Source organism: Aulonocara stuartgranti, assembly GCF_965226115.1.
Source record: "Aulonocara stuartgranti genome assembly, chromosome: 4".
Taxonomy (NCBI): domain Eukaryota; kingdom Metazoa; phylum Chordata; class Actinopteri; order Cichliformes; family Cichlidae; genus Aulonocara; species Aulonocara stuartgranti.
Genome location: NC_138942.1, coordinates 16,829,762 through 16,845,655, shown reverse-complemented (window position 1 = coordinate 16,845,655; position 15,894 = coordinate 16,829,762). Strand labels below are relative to the sequence as shown.

Sequence of the window (15,894 nt, the reverse complement as noted above, 5' to 3'; positions counted from 1 at the left end):
CTTATAAAACACACAGCTATAATTAATGTTTATTTTCAAAATGTGTACACACATGTAACGATCAAATCAATGAATACATTTTGCTTACATTTTAACAGGTTTTCACATATTTACTAAGAATATATGAGCTTGTTGGCTGTGTCAACTTTATACCAAAGTTTTCAGCAGCACAAAGGTGGCCCAGTGGCTAAATCACTGCGATGACTTTTGCTGAACCTGTTCAAAGCAGGTTAAATGGCACATTTTCATCTTTAAATGCAATACAGATTCTCTGCTGGTGGAATACCTTACATATGTGCACGTTATTAAGCCGTATCTTAGTAACATCACAAATGAAGCTCAGCTGTAAAGCATCATCTCTGATTAGAATTGGATGACACTCATAGGGATCATTTTGTGTGCAAGAGTCGTCGTGTGATGTGTGAAATGCTCATTTTTTAATGTGAGTGTACATAGAACCTGAAGCAGAAATGCCAGTTTAACAGAGAAACTTGATAACCACCTCCATTATCGCCGACTCTGGTTTTAGGTTTTGTCAAGGCAGCTAAGGAAGAGACAGCCTGACTGTGTTGGTCTTCCTTCATTGTATACCCCTCTGCCATAAAGCTTTTAGGTGAGGAAAGTGTTTTACAAAGAGGTATTAGCAAACAAATATTATATATTTGGACGATCTGTAGACACAGCCTGTCCAAAATTTGTGCAAAATAAAACTCTGCAGAAACACTCTGCTGGACAACAAAAAACATGTATCACCACTTCATAGCGAGACCATTGGTCATTTTTTCCACAGTGTGGTATTGTGTGTGTAACAGCTCTTTGGCTCTTTCATCTCCTACACTGTTGAGCCAGGACTGGTACAATTCAGCTACGCGAGCGTCATCTTCTGGCAACAGGGGGCGCTCTGCTTTGTAGAGATCCTCAACTTTCTGGAGCAACTCCTTTTGGTTTTGGCCAGTCGAGGGCTTCACCTGCCCGCCGCCATTCAGGCATCCTGAACAAGAGGTAAAGACAAACATAGATAAACATTAAATAACAAACGGCAAGCTGATGTGACTATTGTGGAGTTTGTTTGTTGGTTATTCCCCTGACGATGTAATGCATGCATGTTGTACTATTCACTTCACAGATGTGACTAAATGCTGCATCTTATAATTTCATGTCCATTTGTATGTAGCAATGCCATTTTTAAAACATTCGGACCAGCTTATCGCTTACCGTGGCTAATTTGCATGTAAAAATGATAGTGCTGAGGTAACAATTCAGTCTCTTATGTGGGTAACCTCCTATTCTAATAGGTCAAAAGTTCAATGGCTCACATGAAAAGAAAAAAAAAAAAAAAAAAAAAAAGGTATCTGGAAAGTTGAACATCTGCATTTTTCACCTCACCTGATGGGCAGGCCATAACTTCAACAAAGTGGTAAGGCGATTTTCCCCTCTTGAGTTTTTGCACCAGGTTCTGAATGTTGCGGAAGCCGTAGGCTGAGGCAAAGCACAGCAGGACAACGCCATCTTTCTCTAGACTCACCTCCTGGAAGTCTTTATTCCTGTGGCAAAGAGTGATTGTGTCGGGTTCTTGCATCATATAAATCAACAGAAACTGAACATTCCCCTGACATGGTGGAGTGGCATAATCAGTCTCATGAGTAGTGTTACTTTGAGATGATCTAGCTACTGTGAATGTGCATCACGAGCACAGAATGTGTCCTCATTTATATTTGGTTTCGAGCTTGGCTGTTCCAGGACACATCACACCACCGTGAAGCGCTTCTGCTGCTTTAAGAAGAGGCGACATGCTCACCTGAGGGTCTTGTAGGTAAGATTCTTCACCTCCTCTCCGAAAAGGTGCTTGGCAGCATGTGTAAAAACATGATGCAGGTAACCTCCTGATCCACTCCCAGCATGACTCAGGAACTCATCTCCACAGAAACTGCTGAACCTGTGATAAAAAAAATAAATGAATAGGGAATGAGTCTAGCTATGCAGGTGGAATTGTATAATTACTTTATGTGAGTGAATTATCAAATTTAAAAAAAAAAAAAAAAGCAAAATGAAAAAGAACGTACATTGTATCTGGGGCAGCAGACTCCAGATCATTAAGGGACACATTTTCCTCCTCCAGCATTTTCAGAACCTCCCCTTTAATAGATAGGAAAAATAAGACCGACGATAATGCGAGTCCATACGCACAAAGACCACTATAGGAGTAATCACTGTACCAGACGTGATGACACAATCCACTTCACGGGTCTCAGCGTTGGGCATGTAGAAGTCTGACCGTGAAGCCTCAAGTTTCTTGTCAAAGCAAGGCATTACTGCCACATGGTAGATCTGCTGTGGACTCAGCTTCTAAAAATACATGGAACACACATTTCAGCAGCCTCTCTTTTTGAGACTTTTGAACTGTGTATATTTACACCACTCCTCAACAAATACAAAGCTCACCTGTCGTTCAGCAAAATAGCTTTTGACCAAAGATCCCATCATCTGCTGGGGGGAGCGAGTGGTACTAATAAATGGAAGAATATACTCCCCGTGAGTCTTCTCTGCATAACAGATCCACCCTGAACCAAAGACAGACACTTGCCTAAGACAGTCCAGGCTGGGTTGAAGAATAAAGTTGGTCAGACTAATTATTGACTTTCAAGCTTGTTAGAATTGTACAAACTCTGTGTACCCATTATCTACTCTATTTCAGTTTCATTTTGCACATTTCAATAAATCACTCCATCTATTTCCACCATTTTTCTAGCAAAATATAAAGAAATGAAGGGTGGCCCAAGACTTCTACACAGTATTATGTCAGTTATGTGGCCCATCACTGTTAACTAACCCAACTGCATACTGGATTACTAGATATTATTTGACACTGGAGGACTGACTTCTGTTAATTTAACCTTTGATCAAATCAATAAATATACCAAGTACCTAATAAAATTTTAAACATTCTATCTTTCTTTGTGAGAGTGGAACTTTTTTTTTTTTTTTTTTTTTTTTACACACAAGGACAGTAAACGATGAAAGACAAACAAGGATGACGTGAAAAAGGCAGGACCCTCCAACATCACTAATTTTACTTTGTGCTCCTGAGTGTTTCTGGTGGAATACCTGGACAGGCTGACGTTAGCATGGGCAGGGCTTTACTATCCTGTTCCTTCCTTTGGAAACGCTCCACAAACTCTCTCTGACTTTCCAGCAGGCTAAAGGTCCGACTGAAGCTGGTATCAAACACATGATGAACTCCTGCAACAACAGTAACAACAACAATTTTCAGAGGTGACTATGTCAACCTAAATAAGCCCATTGTTTGAATGCATATTTACACTCACCAAGGTCTTTGAAGAACGAGGTAAGCCTCCTGCCTGCCTCACTACTGCTCAGGTTATAATGTGCTGCCAGGGAGGCTCTGGCCTGTGGTGACACTGACACCACCACAATCTTTTGCTCTGTCTCATTGGCCTGAAGTTGAAATGATTCACAGGTGAAAATGATGCCAGGCTAAATTATTAGTCTCATGTAAGTAGCATTCAGACGACGTAACTCTACCTTGTTCCTACGGAGCACTTTGAAGAGCTCTTCATGGCTTTGCTGTGTGATGAGGACACTCTCAGCTGAGGTGATACAGCCACTGCAGGCCAAACAGTCGTTCAGTGTGATCTTTGCTTTCTCCAACTTCTGCTTCCCACCATCCTAAAAACACATTTGATGAACTCAAAATATGGGGCGGTGCAATACCTGAAATTCAACAACTCAAACTCAAGCCTTTAAACCCACCTTGTTGATTTGTACATAACTGCCATCATCTTCTATCTGTATTTTGGCCACAGATTTACCTTGTTTCTTCTCTACTTTGACAGGCTTAACACACTCCTGCAGAAAAAAGTCAACAAGAAAAAATAAATTAGCAATTTTTTAAATGCTAAATCCACATACAATGTTCTTTTAATTCTTTTATTGTTCTCAATTTTGGGGTTTGCCACGGTGGATCATCTTCCACCACCTGGCCCTAGTATCCCCTCCTGTCACACCAACTCTCTGCATGTCCTTTTTCACTACATCCATGAATCTCACTAAGGTCTACCTCTTCTCCCCATTCCTGCTTTCTCTGGTTCCACAAAGACACAGTGCAACACCTTCAGACCTTCTCTATCAACACTCTCAAAGCAAACATTGCTCCTTCTCGGAGCAACATACTGAAACACATACTGCTGCTCACTGATTGGTCACCTTCACCTTAGGTCTTCTTAACCTAACGTCCACACCTTTTTTCTCATATCTTCATGGTGTGGCTCATCAGCTTAATCTGGTTAAAAGGTTCACTAGGCATTTCATTCCTCCATAGGTATGTCATCTCGATCAACCGCCTTTCCATTCATGTACAATAGAAAACAATTTATGACAACGCCCAGAGGCACCAAAGAAAACTAAAACAACACAGGAAAAAGTATATGATAGGACATAAAACACAAAACCATTGCTAGCGAGCGCGATAAGCTCTTTTTAAAAGACTTGTTTCCAGCAGTTCGTCATACTTGCGTCATGATCGCTATAACTAGCAGTAAGCTAACTGCGCAACATCCGTCTCGTCACTTTAAAGTTCACGGATTTTACAAACTGAGACAAAATTACTCCAATTTATAAATATCGTAATATGGCGAACTTTGTTCGAAAACTACTCTATGTCAACTCACAACAGATAAGAACAGTTACGGTTAGATATGCTAGCGACTTGGGTAGGTTTTCTTCAATTAGTATTATTTTTTTATACATACACGTGAAGCTAATCACTCGTTAGCGATGTCCCACAAAAGTACATATGATATTGTAAGATGTTACACGAGTGTTACAAAACCTGCCTGAGAAGGAGTTATAAAATCATCGAGGTCTGTCAGCTGCAGCACACCGCTGAAATGAGAAGCCATATTTACTGCCGTAAAGTTTACTCGTATGTCGCGAATAGCAGGGAGAAACACAGACACAAACCTTAGAAATGTCAACTGTATACCTATGTCAATAAATACATAAATTATATTGTTTTACGAAGCCAAAACACTGATACCCACAATTATCTTTTTTCTACGAATGTTTTCTTTAAAGCGTAAAACCACTTGACCCTTAAATGACCCCCCCACTGCAAGGTCATTTAAGGGTAAAAGATCACCAGTACATTTGCCAAAGTCTTATTTTTGTACTGCTTAGTGTTGCCACTCATGACTCATAAAGGTCTCTGTGTAAATATGAAATGACTGTAACATAAGGCAACGAAGCATTGAAACAGGCGATGTGAAGCAGGGACAAGAGTTTGTTCCTTCTCCATTTAAATCAATACAAATGTAAGTTCATAAAATTAGACCTCTTGAAGAAGTCTCCCTTGCATTAAGTGCAATGCCATGGGCCATTATCAAGGTTCGATGTGAGCAACTACAGCCAGCATGAACCTAGACTACACACTTGTTACATGGATGTGGAAATTTATTTCTGCCACAGTAAAAAAAAAAAAAAGTAAGGCAGAGCTGGGTCGAAATCTTGAGTTATTATCTCAAACTTTCAAGTTACATATTTCCACTTACTAAGTATCTTAAAATTTCGAGTTATTTATGAAATTTCAAATTTTTCAATATATCTAAAGTTTGTCTTACAAATAGCAAAAAACAGTTTTCTTCAGCAGTGGGAACATGTTTCTGCTGAAAATTTTTGTATCATACATTTTCAAGATACTCAGTAAACTGACATTCTAACATAATAATCTGAAATTTTGAGAGGATGATTCAAAATGTCGATTTAGCTCTGGCATTAAAGAAGAAGAAGAAGATAAGTATTACAACTTAGAAGTGATTTAAAGTTACCTTTCACTCAGCAGTTAGCTCTAACCATACCAGGAAAAATACCAACTGGAGCATAACAGAAACCGTTGTTTTCCTCACTCCTTTAAGTTTAACTCATTTGGGATTAACTCGTTTAAGAGTGTGGGTGCAAAGGAGCACTCCTCACATGTATTATTGCCACCGGTTTGTGGGATTTCCCAGTGGTTTGTAAAGACATACATGTATACAGCGAGCGCCATTTATAGTTTGTTTTCTTCTAGAAATGTCTCTATATATTATTTACCCGTCACACGTCATTTCAACTGCGCATATATGAAGGAAAAATAGAAATAGAAATATTGTATATTCTTTCCTAATAAATCTTATATTAAATGTACTGAGCTGAATGAGAGCTGCCTGTATTATGTGTATGTAAACATGCATTTTCAACATAATGAATTTTCGCCTTTCTGTCCGCGAGAAGACATACGCACGCGCTCTTTGTTGTTATGACTACGGGGTCGTAAATCCGCCATGTTTTCCTCCCTTTTGCAGCGTTGCGACAGAGACGGAGGATTGAAACGACATGAGTGTGGAAAATAATCATACGGCAGAAAGTGAGCGGGAGCAAACGAAGAACGGCAATGAGACGATCACCATTCAAACCACGCTGGGAGACGAAGGTGAGTCCTCATAGCAGCTAAAGCAGATCTGAACTGTTTATTGATTATTGTGTTTGGGCCTAACTTCCTTCATCTTCAAATGTTGCTAACTGCCGTTAGCAAGATTAGCTTGTTTGCGACCTCGCCTCAGCGTTGTCCACGTTAGAAGTCCAGCCAGTATTTGGGAAAACTTTACAGCAGACAGGTGATGGCTTACTGCAAAAACAGGTGAGGTTGCCGCACATTGTAAGGGCTTGTTTCTGTGCTTTTTAGATGAAGATGTACACAAGTGCGGACGCTGTCAGTCCGAGTTTTCCACATTGGAGGCTTTCATCCAGCACAAGTTACACCACTGCAAACGTGTGGAGGCACGGGACGCCAGCAGCCTCGATGGCAGCCCAGAGGTATAAGATGTGATGTGTGTTTTCGGGGAACACTCTAAAATCGGAGGGTTTTTACTGAGTCACATCAGGTTGAATGCTGTAAAATTTTCACAGGTTGCTGCGGTCAATGGAATTTCTTCTTCAGAGGCGAAAACGGCTGAAGGAGCATCTTCAGCAGAGGCAGTGAAGACTACCGACGGTGAGTCAAGCAGCAAAATCTATTCCCCTGTTAGCCGTTTAGCTAATGCAATGATAGACCTCATAATACAAATTTTAAAAATGGATCCTTTGTAAATATAAATAAACAGAATTTAATGATTTTCAAACCTCTTAAACCCATATTTTATGAAAAAGCATTAATGATGCCTTTCCAGATGCCCAAGCTTGTAATTACATAAATATTAGTGCACACTCATAACATCAGAGATGCAGGCTTTTGACCTTAGCGCAGACGACAATCCCATGGTCTCTCTGTCTTTAATCCAGAGGACACTGCATCCATCTTTTCCAAAAAGAATTTCAGATTTTGACTTTATTTGACCGCAGATCTGTTTTTCACTTTGCCTCAAATCCATTTTAAATGAGCTTTGGCCCCGAGAAGCCGTGATACAGTAATTTTGATGAGATAATTGTGCCTGGTATCAGTTTAAACATTTAATGTTTTTTTTGTGTTCTATTGTGAATAAATTAAGGGTTTATGAGATTTAGAAATGGATTCTGTTTATATTTACAGTTTACACAATGACCCATCTTTTTGAATTTGGCTTGTATTTACCTGCATTTCCCACATTGTATTTTTCTCAATGTGTGTTTAATCCCAGCATTAATCTAAATCCTAAGAGGCTGAGATGAGACAATGTTCAGTATGTTAGTGACAAGTCTCTTCAGCTCAAGTTAACATTGTTTTAAGCTTTTTATTAGATTTCAGATTGAATTATTACTTTGGCTTTTTTTTCTTTTTCCTCCTCACAGATGTAAGCGACACTCAGTTAGGTCGAGGGCGCAGGAAGAAAACTGCTTCCCTTAAAGTGTCTGACCAGTCAGATGAAACAGAAGGAGTCGTATCTGACAGTGGTGACAGTGACAAGCTCATGTATAAAGTCAACACAGAGGGACGTTACATTTGCCACCTTTGTAAAAAAACATTTAAAACTGTGAGTTTGCATTTATTTTAATTGGAAAATGTAAACACAATGGTTATTAGGAGTTTATGTTGCTAATTTGGCCTGTGTGATTTATTCATTTTTTCTTCTTCTCAGACCAATATCTTGAGAACGCACATGAAAACTCACAGTGACCAGAAAAACTTCTCATGTGACCTATGTGGGACGTCGTTTCGAACAAAAGGTTCCCTGATTCGTCACAACCGTCGCCACACCGGTACGACGAGAAAACCGACGTCACACGAGACCTATTTATTTAATCCGACGTCATCTCGTGAAAATGACCTAACTACATTTTAAATGACATCTTTTCTCTTGCAGATGAGCGGCCGTATCGATGTACCCTGTGTGGCCAGGCCTTCAGAGAATCCGGTGCTCTCACCAGACACCTCAAAGCTCTCACACCATGCACAGAAAAGATCCGCTTTGTTCAGTACAAGGAAATCCTGGTCAGCAAGGATGGAGTGCAGAAAGGTTGGATTTAGCTCCTGTCTTTGTGTATTTGTTCTTAAGAAACTAGCTAAAAACTAACAAGTCGTCTTTATGGATGTATAGTCAGTTTAATTTATAGTGTATTATGCCTCAGTTTGAAGATTTGCTGATTCTTTGCGATTTGTTCAGGAATCGACGCTGATCAAGCTGCAGTGGCTGCCCAGCAAGAGGTTGTAGTTGTGGAGGAGCAGCAGCCGGTGGAGCAGGAAATGGTGGAGGCTGAGACCGCTGTGGTCAGTGTGGTAGAGTCTGGTTCCCAAGAGGTTCTCCATCAGGTCCACTTTACAATGGAGGTTGATGGAACTACACAGGAGCAACAGGTTAGGATGAAGATTCAAACACTATTTTTAAACTCTTGCTAAAATGCACACATAAGACATACTGAATCCTCTCCTTTAAAGTTATTTGGTGCATTTTTGCACGAGATTCTTTTGAGGCAGTTTAAAGTAGAGTTACACAGAATTTTTTTTTTTCTTCAAATCTGCAAAGAGATGATTGCCAGCATTCATAATTTCTGGAACTTTTCTTTGATGTAGTTTTCTATTTGTTCAAATGTAACATTTCTCACAGTGCTCCAGCTTACTACAGAGAGCTTTCCTGTAAAAATGAAATCAGTTTATCCCACTTATATCTAACATGCTTTTCAATATCTGCACCCCTCTGTAATTACACTGCAGATACACTAGTTGGCAGTGGTGGTACTATTGAGGTTTTGCAGATGTGTGACTGGTAACCATGTGACATTAACTGGGATGTAACAAGCAAGGTGAAAATGTAGGATTAAGTGAATAAGGCCTGAGTCACACAGGTCAGTGACCATCTGGCAACCGCAGGTCATGAGGGGAAAAATAAGTTCACTGACCGGTTGCATGTGGTGGCTGCAGCTTGATGACAATTGCTGGGAAAATCATTGCTAAAGCCCCAGTCACACAAGCCTAGAGACCAGTCAGTGACACTGGTTTTCTCATAGCGACTCATCTCTCCCTGGGGAAAACATTGTGTATTCCTCGATCAGTTGGCAGAAACCTCTTTGTGATTATTTGGTTGCTAGCATATCGCTGCCATCGCCTTTAGTTTGCATGTAAGAGACAGACTTGTCTACAAAATGCTCACCAGCTACTCTCCGGGCTGCAGTGACTGGTGAGAGGCAACAGTCAGCTGCAGGATAGTCTAATGAAATTAGCACAGATTGTGTTATGACTCATGCTCTCTAGTTTAAAGCCTGTCATTCTTTCCTTGTCTGTGCTGTCGGTCTCTCTCATGTCAGGTGGTGGTGGAGCAGTCTCAGGCAGAAGCTCTGGCGGCTGCTGCAGCAGCAGGTGACAATCTCATCTGTCAGGCCATCATCAACTCTGGCATTGCACTGGGGACAGAGGAGACTGTAGTTGAAGAGACAGAGACCCCACATGCAACTGAGGAGATAAATAAAGTTGTTTCGGAGCACCCTGAAGCCGACGGAGGCGTCATTGAGATCCAAGTTAAAGAGGAGTTTGTGGAGATGGAGGAGGTAAGTACTGGGAGTGTGAATTGACACAGCATATACATTCACCAGACCAGGAAATGGTACACTTCGTTATTTTGTTAAAAGTCAAGGTTTTTCATCACGAGACACTGTTGTATTTTCTTTCTGGTGCATTTTAAGTTTTCTGTGGTTTTTGTTTTGTAGGAAACGGGTGACAGTGGTGATCGGACATCATCAAAACTGCACACTTGTCCACACTGTAACCGCTCCTTCAAGGGATTGAATTATTTCCGCTTTCATGTTAAGGGCCATTTAGGTAAGTCTCTACCCAGCACTGCGACTTCATCAATTAATGGTTGTATGGAGGCTGTGTCAGAGTAAACTGGTATGAAACCACTTGACTACAGGAATCACATTCTTCATGGGCGTGTGGATGTTAAACAGCAAGGACTGAAGGTTGCTGACTCTAGCACTGCTAACGTTAGCTAAAAATACGACTTCATTATTAAAGATTGTTTGTCACTTTCCAGTGGCTCTTAAATATATGCTGAATATTCTTGCTACATTTAACCACACCCATTATACTGGTGCCAGGATTTTGTTTAAAAAAATATAGATAAATAAGTAATTTATTTATGTTTTAATTATTAGGCCTTTATTTTCACAGGGCAGTAGAGTAGATGGGGAAAGTGAGGAGAGCAAAATGTTGCGAATGACTTGGAGTCCACTCTGTCATTCACACGTCTTTTGGTTGCTTGCTCAACTTTGTTAGCTATACTTTCGTAATTTTATTTAACCTGTAATTTTTTTTATTAGGGTTAATGAGATTTTTTAGTCACCAGAGACCTCCCTCGTCCTTGTCATGTTTTTTTGTTTGTTTGTTTGTTTGTTTTTTTTGTTTTGAAATTAACTCTCATCGTGTGACTCGGTCTTACCAACTTCCAACATAGTTGTTCCTGTTGCCAAATACAGAGAAATACAGAAAGTCGCCGCTGATTTCTCTATCGTTATTTACACTCTACAAAGTCATGCCAAGTGTGCTGGATTCAGTCTTTTGTTGTCTCAGTTCTGACCTTCTTGCTTTATAGGTGCCACTTGTGGTAAAAGATGTTTTGTTCTTGTGTTTCCCTTCCTCTTTATGCAGGTTATAAGCCCTTCAAGTGTACACTGTGCCATAAAGAGTTTCTAACTGGTTACCTGCTGAAGAAACACATGGAAGTCCATGTCAACGAGAGGAGATACAAGTGCGGCGAGTGTGGCAAGCTCTACAAAACCATTGGCCATGTACGGGAACACATGAGGGCACACTCAGATGACAGACCTTACCACTGTACCAGATGCAACAAGGCATACAAAACCAAGGTAATTCATTAAAAAAAATTCTTGAACTAATGGCATGGGGGATTTCACTCCAGTCTAACAGATTTTCTTCTCTTTCTCAGAATGCCTTGCAAGTGCACCAGCGGACTCATGGTGATGTAAGACCGTATGTGTGTCAGTTTTGCTCGAGGGGCTTCAGAGAGAAAGGCTCTCTGGTACGACACATCCGCCATCACACCGGCGAGAAGCCTTTCAAGTGCCCAAAGTGTGCACGGGGCTTTGCTGAGCACGGGACTCTCAATCGGCACATGCGCGCTAAAGGTCAGGACGACACACAAAGCCTAACTGACTTATGTACTGGCAGCACAGATGCAAACAGCCCAGTTAACACAACCTGTATTTATACCAGGCGGCTGCCATAAGGATGACGCCTGTGAGCAGCAGGTTGTTTTAACAGAAGGACAGACAACACTGGACAGTCCCGATGCAACAGCCATCATCTCAGACGATCCTAACGCTGTGTTGGTGGAGTTCTCCTCAGTGGTGGCAGACACACAAGAGTATATAATCAAGGTTAGCACTACAGGTTAACAGAAAACATAGTCTTTGCATAACAGTTATTAGATGGGCAGAAAAAAACAAAGCTGTTAAACAGTTGCTGTGAGGGGGGGTTCAAAGTTTGGAGCATGTTGCCAAATCTGTCCAGAGTTCAGTCACAGCAGGTGCTATTCTCTCTTTTAGATCAGCGACTAAAGTGCAAGCTGAAGTGTGTAATTTCACTCTTCAAGTTGTACTAAATGATTATATCTGCAGCGAACTGATTGGGTCGCTGATTACAGCCAAACAATTTCCTTTGCTAAGTTTAGGGCCTAGATTACGAGATTTCCGAACCACAGCAAAATGTTGTATGTGATATTTCATTAGTTTTAAAGAGAAGTGTTACTGCAGAATGACTGGAATGGGGTTGAAATACTTGAAGAGCAATTTTGTATTCAGTGGAAAGTCAGAACTAAGGCAGTTTGTAAAGGTCTGAATTTCAAAAGGAAAACTCCTTTTATCTTTTTAAACAAAAAATCAAAAGTTTTTTTTTAAACCAAATTAGTACTTTGAGCATTTTCCATTCATACCAGAGAAATTTAGTTTGAAAACCAGCAAAAACAAATATGGCTTTTGTTGAGCACTGTTTGAAGCATTTTTTTTTCTGTACAAGCTGCCTTAAGGCTGTGAAGCATTTGTAAGAATTCATGAACGCATATATTTGGCCTATGATTTTGTGGACTTGGGGACCTCCTGTTCTTGTGTCCATATGTGGGAAGATTGAAATAGGGAGAGCAGGAACTGGAAGTACATAATAAAATGTGCAACAGATATGACTTTGTCAGGAATTGTAATGTAGGTGGATTTCAAAGCAGCCAGTAGATTAAAAGCAACTGTGTGCACTCTAAATCAGGGCCAATTAGACTTGTACTCTGGAGAAGGACGTTGTGTGGTCCTGTTAGATACCTTAAGTCCATTTGCAGTCCACTCAAAGGATTTGTTTGCATGCATCCACAGTGTCTAAATAAACACAAAAATCCTGATTATTAATTTGCTTTGTTGTTTTCCATCATTCAGACACAAACGGAGGAGGAAGTGCAGCAAGAAGTGACGGTCATTGAAGACAGCCAAAATGAGGTTGGTTCACAAGGATTATATGAACGTGTGTTGGAGCATTTTGCAGAATATGTGAATCTCATTATTTGCTAAAATTCAAGTTGAACCCATATAGTGTTTTAAAAAAACAAAATGAAACAAAAAAGCCATCAAACTCTGTCCCTCCCAGATGGGAAACCACATCGTGAAGGTGGTGCAGAGACTCGTCAGCCAATCGCAGAGTGCGGGTGGCGCAAGCAGCCACCAGATCATTGTGCGAAATGTGGCCGAGAACGAGGAAGGCCTGTCCATCTCTGACTGCGGCGATACCATCACCATCGCCACGCCCGAGAGCCTCACCGAGCAGGTGGCCATGACGCTGGCCTCCGCCATCAGTGATGGCAGACTGCTGGCCAGGGCAGGTACAGCGGAGGGAACTGTTACTATGGTTACCACGGAGGAAACATTGGAAGAAGGAGTACAAGTGGTGCAGCAGCAAGAGGAATATGTCATCACCTCCCCAGACGAGGTGGAGTTTCAAACAGTCGTTGTATGATCAAAGCGGATGCTAACTACAGACTGTTGTGGCTTTGATTATGACTTTGTAGCCAGTAACTGTACAGTTTATTTGCACTTCAAGTGAAAAAAAACCCAAACTAAGGCCAAAGTGTTTTTGATTCATGCGGTACACAAGTGTGCCACAGGACTACTGCTTCATCACACAGCTCATTTTTGTTGGTCGATCTACTAACATTATTCTCTTCATTAAATGTTTTGTCTAATTTGGGAACTTTTGGATCTTAAAATGATAGGCATGCACAAATGCATGTTTGTTTTTTGATGAAATAAATGAAACATGCCATTTGTCGTTGCCTAGTTTTTGGCAGTTTTTGTACGGCAAATAAAAATAGCTGTTTTTTACATAAAATGACATCATTTAATTTCAGTTTTTCCTTCCTTCATGTCTCGGTCAGGTGTGAAAAACACTGTGGCTGTTCTGAGCTGGTCAGTCACAATGAATCTCTAAGTTTGATAGATGTAAAAATATCAGATTAGCTAGAGTTTGCATCAAATAAATGCTATTTTCTTACATAGTTCAGTTTTTTTGGGGGTTTTTTTCCAGTCATGTTTTCTCTGAGTGGAAAAACTCCTGATGCTTCTACTTTGTGTCTTTGCTGCTTGACTAAAATAATGTGTTGTTGGTCATTTTACTTTATGGTCTTAAATTAGTTCTTATTTCTTTGTTGTAGAAGTGTATATGTGGCTGTAGAGCAGGGGTCGGCAACCCTAGGCACGCATTCCGCGGCAGGCACGCGTGCCGCGGCAGGCACGCGAAGGGTTAACCGACGGTGATATTCCGTTTTTATGGGCCGATGATTTATTTTATTTATTTTGTAACGGTATAAACAATGAAAGATGGTGGATTGGCCACATGCTGGCCGGTGTATAAAAATAACTCAGTAGTTTGGTGGTGGCTATGGCGGAGCTTCCTCAGATTCAGTAACATTAGCAAGTGGTGGAGGCCAGCAGGTGGATGAGGGAAAGGGGAGGCAAGAGGAGAGCCCCTAGGCGGCCGCCGGTCCGAGTGTGAACTGAACTTCAGGTAAGAAGTTATGACCTGTAGTCTATCTGGGTCAGATATAAACCAAGTTTAAGTGGAGTTTATTTTCGTTATGCTGACTTTTTACAGTCAGTTACAACAACTGGTACTGCAGCTGGGTGGGTGCTATGATGTTACTGATAGTGAACTTTATTTTATTCATAAGGTTAGTAGAGTTGCCAACCGTCCTGTAAAAAGACGGAATGTCCCGTATTCAGAGAAAATATTACGCGTTTGGTATTGAGGTGAAAAGGAACACAGTTTGTCCCGTGACTGACTCTTCTCTCATTCTCTCCCCCTCCTGTTGCTTCTTCAATCATGAAACTGATCAATGATCAGCTGATCGGCTTTTCTCTCTTGTTTGTTTATCGCCCGCCTTGCGCCAGAAAGAGGAAACCAGCGGATATCGCGCTAAACAACAGCAGCATGTTTAAGCTTGATCAGCTGTTGTTAGAATTGATTTAATATTAATTTCCAGTATCAGCTGATGTTTGCTGGAGCCACAGCTGTAAAGCTGCTGGTCATGATGTCTGTTTGGATATGTGTTGAGAGGGAAACATGAAAATGAAACCAGGAGATGTCCTTACTGAATCATCAGAGCTGAACAGGTGATGGAGAAACAGGTTTACCTTTTAGGTGACATTAATGAGTTGAAGGGAAGTTATAAGGGAAGGAAGAAATACACGGATATATCCGTAGACTCCAGACACAATGCATTTTTGCGACTTTCAGGTGTATGGACCAATGTTTTATTTTCTGATCAAACCAGAAATCTTTAATGAGCAGCTAGACTTCTCTCGCATTAACTGGCTGAGTTAATGCCAGTTAATGCAACATTGAAGCAGCTGGAATCCATAGCTGTGTGTGTTCATGGAGCTTGCATTTTTACCTGCTGGGCATCACTACCTGACAAGTTTAACTGTCTTCAGAACATTGCAGAGGCCTTATTGACAGTACTTGGCTCTACATATCTGTGTGAGCAGATTTTCTCTCACATGAGTGTCTGAATGCTGGACACTCGGAGACCTGTGTCTCTGAGTGGGAGACCAGAGATCAGAGTGTATTAACAGACATGCCATATTGGCTCAGTTTATTTTTCTTATCATTGTTGTGAGGAGACCATAAATAGCATTTGTATTTTCTGTTGTACAGTTCATTTGCTGTTATGGATAAAAAGTCGTTTTTTGTTTCAAAATAGCTGATAACTATTTGCTGATAGCTGCGAACAAATATAATTCTATAAAGTGGTTCTATATAGTGTGTAACTATTAATATAGAGCGCTATTAAATTTATTGCTAATGCAATCATATGGCACACTGACTTCTGAGGAAATTTTAGATGGCACTCGTCATCAGAAAGGTTGCCTACCACTGCTGTA

At 40.7% G+C, this 15,894-nt stretch overlaps 2 protein-coding genes across 5 annotated transcripts; one reads left to right on the top strand and one right to left on the bottom strand.

The window, feature by feature from the left end:
- Positions 1-17: 17 nt before the first annotated feature.
- Positions 18-5,404, bottom strand: narfl (nuclear prelamin A recognition factor-like). Of its 4 annotated transcripts, none has more exons than XM_082530164.1 (11): positions 5,351-5,404; positions 3,772-3,867; positions 3,544-3,687; positions 3,327-3,456; positions 3,106-3,240; positions 2,443-2,561; positions 2,217-2,346; positions 2,064-2,136; positions 1,799-1,936; positions 1,387-1,544; positions 18-991 (listed from the first exon to the last, which is right to left on the bottom strand). In XM_082530164.1, exons 1-11 carry the CDS (start codon positions 5,387-5,389, stop codon positions 750-752), a joined length of 1,404 nt encoding a protein of 467 aa, XP_082386290.1. In that variant the 5' UTR covers positions 5,390-5,404; the 3' UTR covers positions 18-749. The 4 variants fall into 4 exon arrangements, with proteins under 4 accessions (XP_082386290.1, XP_082386289.1, XP_082386292.1 ...); XM_082530163.1 differs by lacking the exon at positions 5,351-5,404 and adding an exon at positions 4,854-4,943; XM_082530166.1 differs by lacking the exon at positions 5,351-5,404 and adding an exon at positions 4,530-4,553.
- Positions 5,405-6,372: 968 nt separating this feature from the next.
- e4f1 (E4F transcription factor 1) lies at positions 6,373-13,985 on the top strand. The gene is made up of 14 exons (XM_082530151.1): positions 6,373-6,484; positions 6,737-6,867; positions 6,961-7,045; positions 7,819-8,000; positions 8,106-8,226; positions 8,331-8,483; positions 8,631-8,821; positions 9,769-10,008; positions 10,168-10,279; positions 11,108-11,325; positions 11,406-11,604; positions 11,693-11,856; positions 12,898-12,957; positions 13,106-13,985. The coding sequence occupies exons 1-14, from the start codon at positions 6,388-6,390 to the stop codon at positions 13,469-13,471; spliced, it is 2,319 nt and encodes a 772-aa protein (XP_082386277.1). The 5' UTR covers positions 6,373-6,387; the 3' UTR covers positions 13,472-13,985.
- The last annotated feature ends 1,909 nt before the right edge of the window (positions 13,986-15,894 follow it).